This window comes from Mobula hypostoma, chromosome 7 (assembly GCF_963921235.1).
Source record: "Mobula hypostoma chromosome 7, sMobHyp1.1, whole genome shotgun sequence".
Classification (NCBI taxonomy): domain Eukaryota; kingdom Metazoa; phylum Chordata; class Chondrichthyes; order Myliobatiformes; family Myliobatidae; genus Mobula; species Mobula hypostoma.
In genome coordinates this window covers 189,113,926-189,126,770 of record NC_086103.1, presented here as the reverse complement: position 1 = coordinate 189,126,770, position 12,845 = coordinate 189,113,926, and the positions used below count along the sequence as shown (strand labels likewise).

Here is a 12,845-nt window from a genome sequence, read left to right as displayed (position 1 = left end):
CTAATGTAGCCAGCCATTTCTGCTCTTTTTTTTTAAATTATTATTATCACCTGGTGCTCACTGTTTATAAGCCTATAAATTCTTTCATTTACTATTTTTAAGAACTCAGTTGTCTTTCCCTCCAAAGGACATGTGCTGCATTGCTTTTTGTAACTTGACCGCCTCTTGCAGTGTTCTTTTTTCAGTTCAACCATCTCACTCTGCTTCAAAAGATTGATAGATATCTTGGGTTTATTTTAAAAATACCTCACACCACTGTTATGTTTTGTAAATTCAAAACATTAAACTAATTCAAAGGAAGGCACTGGAGTCCAGCAATGTGGGTCTAAACAGGTTTAAGCAAGGCTCACACGTATCACGCGGTAGCATGATGACGTATGCAATTCATACATTTATATATATATATATATATATAATCCATAATGAATTATTTAAATGAACAATATTGCTTAATCAAACAATATTAATTATTCAAATATTACCAGAATATTAGACCATTAGACCATAAGATACAGGAGAAGAATTAGGCCATTCAACCCATTGAGTCTGCTCCGCCATTCCATCAAGACTGATCCTGGATTCCACTCAACCCCATGCACCTGCCTTCTCGCCATATCCTTTGATGACCTGATTGATCAGGAAACAATCAACTAAATATACCACGGACTTGGCCTCCATCGCAGTCTGTGGCAAAGCATTCCGCAGATCTACAATTCTGGCTAAAAAAATTCCACCTTACCTCTGTTCTAAAGGGTCGCCACTTAATTTTGAGACTGTGCCCTCCAGTTCTGAATACCTTCACCATATGAAACATCCTTTCCACATCCACTCTATCTAGTTCTTTCAACATTCAGTAGATTGCAATGAAATCCCCATGCAATCTTCTAAATTCCAGGGAGTACAGGCCCAAAGCTGACGAACGCTCCTAAAATGTTAACCCATTCATTCTCAGAATCATCCTCATGAACCTCCCTTGGACTCTCTCCAATGACAACACATCCTTTCTGAGATATGGAGCCCAAAACTGTTGACAATACTCTTAAGCATGGCCTGACAAGTGTCTTATAAAGCCTCAGCATTATCTCCTTGCTTTTATATTCTATTGCCCTTGAAATAAATGCTAACATTGCATTTGCCTTCTTTTCTACAGACTCAACCTGTAAATTAAGCTTATGAGAGTCTTGCACAAAGACTCCGAAGTCCCTCTGCACCTCTGATGTTTGAACCTTTTCCCAATTTAGATAATAGTTCCTTTTACCAAAATGCATTATCATACATTTCCCAACACTGTATTCCGTCTGTCACTTTTTTGCCCATTCTTCCAATTTGTCCAAGTCCTGCTGCAATCACATTGCTTCCTCAGCACTACCTACCCCTCCACCTATCTTCATATTATCCACAAACTTTGCCACAAAGCCATCAATTCCATTATCTAAATCATTGACAAACAATGTAAAAAGCAGCAGTCCCAATACTGACCCCTGAGAAATACAACTAGTCACCAGCAGCCCCTTTTATTCCCACTCGCTGCCTCCTGCCTGTCAGCCATTCTGCTATCCATGCCAGTATCTTTCCTGTAATGCCATAGGATTTTATCTTGTTAACAGCCTCATGTGTAGGACCTTTATCAAATGCCTTCTGAAAATCCACTGCCTCTCCCTTGTCCACCCTGCTTGTTACTTCCTCAGATAATTTTAAAAGATAAGTCAGGCAATATTTCCCTTTGCAGAAACCATGCTGACTTTATCATAAGACCATAAGACCATAAGACAAAGGAGCAGAAGTCAGCCATTCGGCCCATCGAGTCTGCTCCGCCATTTTATCATGAGCTGATCCATTCTCCCATATAGTCCCACTCCCCCGCCTTCCCACCACAACCTTTGATGCCCTGGCTACTCAGATACCTATCAATCTCTGCCTTAAATACACCTAATGACTTGGCCTCCACTGCTGCCCGTGGCAACAAATTCCATAGATTCACCATCCTCTGACTAGAAAAATTTCTTCGCATTTCTGTTCTGAATGGGCGCCCTTCAATCCTTAAATCATGCCGTCTCCTACTAGACTCCCCCATTATGGGAAACAACTGCCACATCCACTCTGTCCATGCCTTTCAACATTTGAAATGTTTCTATGAGGTCTCCCCTCATTCTTCTAAACTCCAAGGAATACAGTCCAAGAATGGACAAACATTCCTCATATATTAACCTCTCATTCCCGGAATCATTCTAGTGAATCTTCTCTGTACCCTCTCCAATGTCAGCACATCCTTTCTTAAATAAGGAGACCAAAACTGCCCACAGTACTCCAAGTGAGGTCTTACCAATGCCTTATAGAGACTCAACATCACATCCCTGCTCCTATACTCTATTCCTCTAGAAATGAATGCCAACATTGCATTCTCCTTCTTCACTACTGACTCAACCTGGAGGTTAACCTTAAGGGTATCCTGTACGAGGACTCCCAAGTCCCGTTGCATCTCAGAACTTTGAATTCTTTCCCCATTTAAATAATAGTCTGCCCATTTATTTCTTCCGCCAAAGTGCATAACCATACACTTTCCAACATTGTATTTCAATTGCCACTTCTTTGCCCATTCTTCCAATCTATCCAAGTCTCTCTGCAGACTCTCCGTTTCCTCAGCACTACCGGCCCCTCCACCTATCTTCGTATCGTCAGCAAACTTAGCCACAAAGCCATCTATTCCATAATCCAAATCGTTGATGTGCAATTTAAAAAGAAGCGGCCCCAACGCGGACCCCTGTGGAACACCACTGGTAACCGGCAGCCAACCAGAATAGGATTCCTTTATTCCCACTCTCTGTTTCCTGTCAATCAGCCAACGCTCTACCAATGTATGTAACTTTCCTGTAATTCCATGGGCTCTTATCTTGTTAAGTAGCCTCATGTGTGGCACCTTGTCAAAGACCTTCTGAAAATCCAAATATACAACATCCACTGCATCTCCCCTGTCTAGCCTACTGGTAATTTCCTCAAAAAATTGTAATAGGTTTGTCAGGCAGGATTTTTCCTTTAAGGAATCATGCTGAGTTCTGCCTATCTTGTCATATGCCTCCAGGTACTCTGTAACCTCATCCTTGACAATCGACTCCAACAGCTTCCCAACTACCGATGTCAAGCTAACAGGTCTATAATTTCCTTTTTGCTTCCTTGCCCCCTTCTTAAATAGCAGAGTGACATTTGCAATCTTCCAGTCCTCCGGAACCATGCCAGAATCTATCGACTTTTGAAAGATCATCGCTAATGCCTCCGCAATCACCACAGCTACTTCCTTCAGAACACATGGGTGCATTCCATCTGGTCCGGGAGATTTATCTACCTTTAGACTATTCAGCTTCCTGAGTACTTTCTCTGTCGTAATTGTGACTGCGCACACTTCTCTTCCCTGCCACCCTTGATTGTCCGGTATACTGCTGATGTCTTCCTCAGTGAAGACTGATGCAAAATACTCGTTCAGTTCCTCTGCCATCTCCTTATCTCCCATTACAATTTCTCCAGCATCATTTTCTATTGGTCCAATATCTACTCTCACCTGTCTTTTACTCTTTATATACTTGAAAAAGCTTTTAGTATCCTCTTTGATATTATTTGCTAGCTTCCTTTCATAGTTAATCTTTTCCCTCTTAATGACCTTCTTGGTTTCCTTTTGTAAGGTTTTAAAAACTTCCCAATCCTCTGTCTTCCCACTAATTTTTGCTTCCTTGTATGCCCTCTCCTTTGCTTTAACTTTGGCTTTGATTTCTCTTGTCAACCACAGTTGCATCCTTTTTCCATTCGAAAATTTCTTCTTTTTTGGAATATAACTGTCTTGCACCTTCCTCACTTCTCGCATAAACTCCAGCCACTGCTGCTCTGCCGTCTTTCCTGCCAGCGTCCCTTTCCAATCAACTCTGGGCAGTTCCTCTCTCATGCCACTGTAATTTCCTTTACTCCACTGAAATACTGACACATCAGATTTCGGCTTCTCTTTTTCAATCATGTTATGATCACTGCGTCCTAAGGGTTCCTTCACCTCAGTCTCTCTAATCACCTCCAGTTCATTACACAAAACCCAATCCAGTACAGCCGATCCCCTAGTGGGCTCAACAACAAGCTGTTCTAAAAAGCCATCTCACAGACATTCTACAAATTCTCTCTCTCGAGATCCAGTGCTGACTTGATTTTCCCAATCCACTCGCATGTTAAAATCCCCCACAATTATCATAACACTGCCCTTCTGACAAGCCTTTTCTATTTCCTGTTGTAATTTGTAGTCCACATCCCTGCAGCTGTTATCAGGGTCCTTTTACCCCTGCGATTTCTTAGCTCAACCCATAAAGATTCTGCACCTTCCGATCCTATATCACCTCTTTCTAATGATTTAATATCATTTCTTACCAATAAAGCCATGCCTTCCCCTCTGCCCACCTTCCTATCCTTCCGATACACCGTGTATCCTTGGACGTTCAGCTCCCAGAGACATGCATCCTTTAGCCACGTCTCAGTGATGGCCACAATATCATACCTGCCAATCTGTAGCTGTACGACAAGATCATCCACCTTATTCCTTATGCTGTGTGCATTTAAGTATAACACCTTAAGACCAGTATTTGGTAGTTTTCACTTTGATTTCACTGCAACTTTATTGCACTGCAACTCATCCCAATGGCTACAAATTTGCCCCATCACCTGCCTGTCTTTCCTGATATCTTTACTGCTCACTATCTTAGATTTATTTCTGTTTTCCCCTTCCTCCGCTCTGTCATTCCGGTTCCCATCCCCCTGCCAAATTAGTTTAAACCCTCCCTAACAGCTCTATTAAACTTTCCCGCCAGGATATTGGTCCCCTTTGGGTTCAGGTGTAACCTGTCCTTTTTGAACAGGTCATACTTCCCCCAGAAGAGATCCCAGTTATCCAAGAATCTGAAGCCCTGCCCCCTACACCAGTCTCTCAGCCATGCATTCATCTGCCTGATCCTACTATTCTTGCCCTCGCTAGCACTTGGCACAGGTAGCAATCCCGAGATTACTACCCGGGAGGTCCTGCTTCTCAGCTTCCTTCCTAACTCCTGGAAATCTCTCTTCGGGACCTCATCCTTTGTCCTATCTATGTCATTGTTACCAACATGTACCAAGACAACTGGCTGCTCACCCTCCCCCTTCAGAATATTCTGGACCCGATCCGAGACATCCTGTACCCTGGCACCTGGGAGGCAACACACCATGCGGGTATCTCTATCAGGCTCACAGAATCTCCTGTCTGTTCCTCTGACTATGGAATCCCCTACGACTACCGCATTCCTCTTCTCCCTCCTTCTCTCCTGCACCGCAGCACCAGGCTCAGTGCCAGAGACCCAGTCACCGTGGGCATCCCCTGTCAGGTCATCCCCCTCAACAGCATCCAGAACAAGATATTTGTTGCTGAGGGGGACAGCCACAGGTGTGCTCTCTACTATCCGGGCATTTCCCTTCCCTCTCCTGACAGTCACCCAGTTTTCCGACCCCTGTAGCCTAGGGATGACTACCTCCCTGTAGCTCCTGTCTATCACCTCTTCACTTTCTCTTATTTTATCATTTGTCTCCAAGTACCCCAAAACCTCAACCTTAATAATAAACTCCAACACTTTCCCAACCACTGAGGTTCGGCTAACTGGCCTATAATTTCCTTCAATTTGTCTTCCTTCCTTCTTAAGGAGTAGACTGACATTTGTAATCATCCTGTCCTCCAGGACCATGCCAGAACTGAGTGATTCTTAGCCCATAAAACCATGAGATATAGGAGCAGAAGTAGGCCAATGCTTTCTGTCATCCCCACTCCCCTGCCTTCTCCCCATACCCTTTGATACCCTGGCTAATCAAGAACCTATCTATCTCTGCCTTAAATACACCCAATGACTTGGCCTCCATAGCCGCTCGTGGCAACAAATTCCACAGATTTACTGACTAAGTTCTCTGCATCTCAGTTCTAAATGGGCATCCTTCAATCCTGAAGTCGTGTCCTCTTGTCCTAGAATCCCCTACCATGGGAAATAATTTTGCCATATCTAATCTGTTCAGGCCTTTCTTGAATCACTTGAATCTGGCAACCTCTCTCAGGACTCTGGGATGTAGTCCATCTGGCCCAAATAACTTATCCACCTTAAGACTTTGAGTTTGCCTAGCACTTTTTCCTTTGTAATAGCAATGGCATTCACTCCTGCTCCCTGAAACTCACGGACCTATAAGATAATGAGAGGCATTGATCATGTGGATAGTCAGAGGCTTTTTCCGAGGGCTGAAATGGCTAGCACGAGAGGGCACAGTTTTAAGGTACTTGGAAGTAGGTACAGAGGAGATGTCAGGGGTAAGTTTTTTTATGCAGGGAGTGGTGAGTGTGTGGAATGGGCTGTTGGCGACGGTGGTGGAGGCGGATACAAAAGGGTCTTTTAAGAGGCTCCTGGACAGGTACATGGAGCTCAGAAAAATAGAGGGCTATGGATAGCCCGAGTAATTTCTCAGGTAAGGACATGTTCGGCACAATTTTGTGGGCTGAAGGGCCTGTATTATGCTGTTGGTTTTCTATGGTACACTGCTGGTGTCTTCCACAGTGACAATTGATGCAAAATACTCATTTAGTTTATCTGCTATCTCCTTGTCCCCTGTTATTATTTCTCCTGCCTCATTTTCTGGTGGATCTATATCCACTCTCATTTCCCTTTTAATTTTTGCATACTTGAAAAGCTTTTACTATCCACTTTGATATTGTTTGCTTGCTTACTTTCATATTTCATCTTTTCCCTCCTGATGATTTTTTCAGTTTGCTCTCTGTAAAAGCTTAAAAGCTTAAAAGCTTCCCAATGTTAATTTTTGCTTGGATGTATACCCTTTCTTTTGCTTTTACATTAGCTTGATTTCCCTTGTCAAGCACGATTGTACTATTGTAGTACCATTATAGGAAGGATGGTGAAACTGCAGAGAAGATGCAGAGGAGATTTACCAGAATGCTGCCTGGATTAGAGAGCATGTCTCATGAGGAAAGGTTGAGTGAACTAGGGCTTTTCTCTTTGGACCAAATGAGGATGAGAGGTGACTTGATAAGGGTGTACACGAGGATGAGAAGTAGAGATCGTGGATAGCCAGAGACAGTTTCCCACTATGAAAATGGTAAGTTTGAGGGAGCATAATTTTAAGGTAATTGGAGAACAATGTACACAGAGAATGGTAAGTGAGTGGCGGCAGACGGTCTGTCATGTTCTATGTTCTATTGTCTTTGAATCTCCTCCACAAGTCAGAAGTCCCACGTCCCCCACATGCCCCCAACTTCAGGCTCCAAGTCCGCTCTTGTTAAGTGTGTGTGTTTGCTGATGACTGTGCTTGGGTGTCACGCTGATGGTGTTGTTACCTGGCTGACTGTATATGGCATGCTGCTGTATCCATGTTCATGCTTCTGTGCCTTAGGTTTTGGCAAAAGACCTGGACCAGGGTCAGAACGGACAGGTGATGTATTCCATTGCAGAGTCACCTCAGAGCGACCTCTTCCAAATCAACCCCCTGACCGGTGACATCAGTACCGTGGCCATTATGGACAGAGAGATCTGGCCGCAGGCACAGTGAGTATCTAACGTCCAGGCTGTGTGACCCGGGGCACCGACACACTGACAACACACGCAGCTTCGACAGAAGCCAATCACCACCTCACACTGACCACACCACAAAATCTCCACCCTACAATGACATCACACAGTCACTCCACAGACTGACCACACTACCAAATCACAACCACAGACTGATCTCACCACACACTGACCAAAAAACACAATGACCACACCACAAAATCATCACCATGCACTGACATCACACAATCACACCACAGACTGACCACACTACCAAATCACAACACACACAATAACCACACAACACACAGACCACATTACACAATCACACCACACACTGACTACACCACACAATCACAACATCACTCACTGAATGCACCACATATTGACCACACCATAGACTGACCACAACGCACACTGACCAGACCATACAGTTATGACACAACACAATTAGCACTCCACACTCTGACCGCACCACACAATCTGAACACCACAAACCGACCACACCACACAATTACAGCAAGACACAATAACGTAATGACACACTGACCCACCAATCACAGTACCACACTCTGAGTACACCACACAATCACAAGAACACACTCTAACTACACCACACAGTGACCACAGCAAACACTGACCACTTTTTTTTACAAAACTATAGAAGTTAATTTACATAGTAATCACAAAAGGTAGAGACATTCAGGATTTACAAAATAGCAAGTACACTCAGATTAAAATATGGTTACTACCCTCTATTAGACAATCAATACCCTGGGTTGGGGGGGCCACCGCTCCCGGAAGTCTCCCAAAGTACCCACTGTGACTGCATGAACACTCTCTGAGGACAGCCGGGCTCGAATGTATCCTCGGAAAAGGGGCAGGCAGTCGTCCCAGGCAGCAGCCTCCACGTTCCGCCACCTAGACCCATGAATGGTCATCTTGGCCAGGTCCAGGAGCAAGCCCAGCAGGAGATCCTCCCCACGACCTGATCCTTCTGAACTGGGTGCCCGTATACGAGGAGCATAATGCTAAATTACAGCCAGAACCTGAGCAACAGCTCCCTGAGAAACTCAAACTTCTCACCCTCCATGTAAGCATGGTAGACTGACTCCTCCCACCCACAGAATGGACAGGTGGACGGAGTGTAAGTGAACCTGCTCAAAAACCTGTTGCCCAATGCAACACTTTCCACCCCAGGTCCCCACTGTACAGGAGACACACCCTTGCTTAAAGAGACTTCCACTGGGGACCTCCTCTGTTGCCAAAGGGTAACACAGACCGTTAAGGAGTGTCCAGTCCGCAGACGAAGGCAAGGAAGTGAAAGGTGTGCAGTCAACGAGTACGTTGGGTAGGGGTGCAGCCGGAACCCCTCAACTACCCCGTACCCTCCCAACACCCACCGTAATAGCATCAGGTCCAGTTCCCCTAGCAGCCAGAGCACCCTGCCCAGATGAAGCCAGACCCCAAACCCTCCACAGTTCCCGGTAGAAGTGGGGTAAATCCCCCGAGCAGCATGGCTGATGCTGTATGCCAGGATCCAGGTGCCCTCCTGCAGGCAGCATCCCCAGTGGAGAAAGTGTGTCACAGCACCAGCCATCTCAGAGGCTGGTCACAGTACAGGTATCTCTACAGGGTCCTAAGGCGGTGAAAGTGTGTCACAGCACATGCCAACTCAGAGGCTGGTCACAGTACAGGTATCTCTGCAGGGTCCTGAGGCGGTGAAAGTGTGTCACAGCACCAGCCATCTCAGAGGCTGGTCACAGTACAGGTATCTCTGCAGGGTCCTGAGGCAGTGAGCCACCAGCTGGGTGCACACACACACCAATGACTGATCACCTTCCAACATGCAAAGACTCAGGACCACTGCAGAGACCCAATGCCTCCTATTATCCCAGAAGTCTGCCAGCCTCTTCTGGGTCCTGGAGACAAATGCACTGGGTGGGACTAAAGTAATCAGCTGGTACCATACCATGGATGTGACCAGCTGACTGATAATTAGAGCCCTTTCCCGGTACAAGATCGCACAAAGGAGGCTTGACCAGCGCACCAGCCGGACAGAGATCTTTGTCTCCAAATCCCGCCAGTTTGCAAACCAATCCTCCTCTGTCAAGCTCAAGTAGATCCCCAAGTAGAGGAGGTGGGTGGTGCTCCACGCAAATGGCCTCAACCCTTCTGGTAGGGAGTCCACCTGCCACTGACCTACCATGAGGCCCACACTCTTCTCCCAGTTGACCCTTGCAGAGGATGCAGCCAAGAAGACCTGCTGGCAGTCTTGCATCTGGGTCGGAGACCATAAAAAGATGTCATCAGCATAAACCAAAAGGACAACCTCCATGTCTGGTTCACATAGAGCCAAACCCAGGTCAGAGAATGTGGAGTCTTTGTGGGTGGAGTTAAGAAACTGCAAGGGTAAAAAAAAACATTACGGCAATCATATATTGTATCAGCCTCCAAATAGTAGTCAAGATGTCAGGTTTAAATTTCAAAGAGAGCTAGAAATGGCATTGAATAAGGGTAATGACACAACGGTAATGGGGGACTTCAATATGCAAGGGGATTGGGAAAATCATGTTGTTATCGGATTGCAAGAGAGGGAACTTGTTGAATGCCTATGATATGGCATTTTAGAGCAGTTTGTGCTTGAGCCTACTCAGAAAAGGCTATCTTAGATTTGGCGTTATGTAATAGCCCAGATTTTATAAGAGAACTTAATGTAAAGGAACCCTTAGGAGACAGTGATCATAATATGATTGAATTTGTGCTGCAATTTGAAAGGGAGAAGAATAAGTCACATGTATCAGTATCACAATAGAGTAAAGGGATTTACAGAGGCATGTTTCTCACTGTTACCATCAGGTAGGGGGTACAGAAGCCTGAAGGCACACACTCAGCGATTCAGGAACAGCTTCTTCCCCTCTGTCACCCGATTCCTAAATGGACATTGAATCTTTGGACACTACCTCACTTTTTTTTAGTATGCAGTATTTTTGTTTTTGCACGTTTTTTAAATCTATTCAATATACATAATTGATTTACTTGTTTATTTATTATTATTTTTTTCTCTCTGCTAGATTAAGTATTGCAATGAACTACTGCTACTAAGTTAACAAATTTCACGTCACATGCCGGTGATAATAAGACAATAAGATCTTAAGATATAGGAGCATAAGTAGGCCATTCAGCCCATCAAGTCTGCTTTGCCATTCAATCATGGGCTGATCCAATTCTTCCAGTCATCCTCACTCCCCTGCCTTGACCCCATACCCTTTGATGCCCTGGCTAATCAAGAGCCTATCTATCTCTGACTTAAATACACCCAATGACTTGGCCTCCACAGCCGCTCGTGCAACAAATTCCAGATTTACCACCCTCTGACGAAAGTAATTTCTCTACATTTCAGTTCTAAAAGGATGTCCTTCAATCCTGAAGTCGTGCCCTCTTGTCCTAGAATCCCCTACCATGGGAAATAACTTTGCCATATCTAATCTGTACAGGCCTTTTAACATTCAGAATGTTTCTATGAGATCCCCCCTCATTCTCCTGAACTCCAGGGAATACAGCCCAAGAGCTGCCTGATGCTCCTCATATGGTAACCCATTCACTCCTGGAATCATTCTCGTGAATCTTCTTTGAACCCTCTCCAATGTCAGTATATCCTTTCTAAAATAAGGAGCCCAATAATAAACCTGATCCTGATGAAAGAGGAGCTTGCCAAAGTGGATTGGAGGAAGATACTGGTGGGGATGATGGCAGAGCAGAGATGGCTGAAGTTTCTGGGAATAGTTCACAAGGTGCAGAATAGACATGTCTCTCAGAAGAAGTTGTTTTCAAATGGCAGGGGTAGGCAACCGTGGCTGACAAGGGAAGTTAAGGGCTGCATAAAAGCCAAAGAAAAGGCATATCAGGTAGCCAATGTGACTGGGAAGTAGGATGATCGGGAAGGTTTTAAATTCCAACAAAAGGCAACTAAAAAATCTATAAGAAGGGAAAGGATGAAATATGAGGGAAAACTAGTGAATAATATAAAGCAGTATACTGAAAGTTTTTTTCAGTTATATAGAGAGTAAAACAGAGACGAGAGTTGATATTTGTCAATGTGGAAAATGATGCTGGTGAGGTAGTAATAGAGGACAGAGGAACATAAGTAGGTATGGTGTGTTGGCATTCATCAGCTGTGGGATTGAGTTCAAGAGCCGTGAGGTAATGTTACAGCTACATAAGACCTCGGTCAGACCCCACTTAATGGGGGACTTCAGTTCTGGGAGGTGTTCAGTTCTGGCAATCTCACTACAGGAAGGATGTGGAGGCTATAGAGAGAGTGCAGAGGAGCTTTACAAGGATGTTGCCTGGATTGGAGAATGTCCCCAATGAGAATAGCTTCAGTGAACTTGGCCTTTTCTTCTTGGAGCAACAGAGGATGAGAGGTGACTTGATAGAGGTGTACAAGAGGCATTGATTGTGTGGATAGGTAGAAGATTTTTCCCAGGGCTGAAATGGCTAACATAAGGGGGCATAGATTTAACATGCTCTCTCTGAAGTAGGTACAGAGGTGATGTCAGGGGTAATTTTTTCACACAAAGAGTGGTAGGTGCATGGAATGCACTGCCAGTGATGGTGGTGGAGGCGGATACGATAGCGTCTTTTAAGAAACCCTCAGATAGGTACATGGAGCTTAGAAAAATAGAGGGCTATGCAGTTTCTAGCATTGGTTACATGGACAACACAACATTGTGGGCCGAAGGGCCTGTAATGTGCTAAAGATTACTATGTTCTATGTACTTTGCATCAGTCTTCACTGTGGAAGACACCAGCAGTAAATCAATTTTTTCTAAATCAATATATAGAGGGACCAACTAGAGGGGATGCAATATTGGATCTCCTGTTAGGAAACAAGTTAGGACAAGTGACGGAAGTCTGTGTAGGGGAGCACTTTGGTTCCAGTGATCATAACACCATTAGTTTCAAGTTGATCATGGACAAGGATAGATCTGGTCCTAGGGTTGAGGTTCTGAACTGGAAGAAGGCCAAATTTGAAGAAAGGATCTAAAAAGTGTGGATTGGGACAGGTTGTTCTCTGGCAAAGATGTGATCGGTAGGTGGGAAGCCTTCAAAGGAGAAATTTTGAGAGTGCAGAGTTTGTATGTTCCTGTCAGAATTAAAGGCAAAGTGAATAGGAATAAGGAACCTTGGTTCTCAAGGGATATTGCAACTCTGATAAAGAAGAACAGGGAGTTGTATGACATGTATAGG

The 12,845-nt window shown here is 44.6% G+C and overlaps 1 protein-coding gene across 1 annotated transcript in view; it reads left to right on the top strand.

Annotated features, from left to right (window-relative positions):
* Positions 1-12,845, top strand: part of LOC134349859 (protocadherin-16-like) — a 500,217-nt gene that overhangs the window by 400,953 nt on the left and 86,419 nt on the right. Inside the window, exon 17 of the mRNA XM_063054823.1 lies at positions 7,438-7,589. Within this exon, the coding sequence (XP_062910893.1) occupies positions 7,438-7,589 (152 nt within the window). The remainder of the gene's footprint in view (positions 1-7,437; positions 7,590-12,845) is intronic.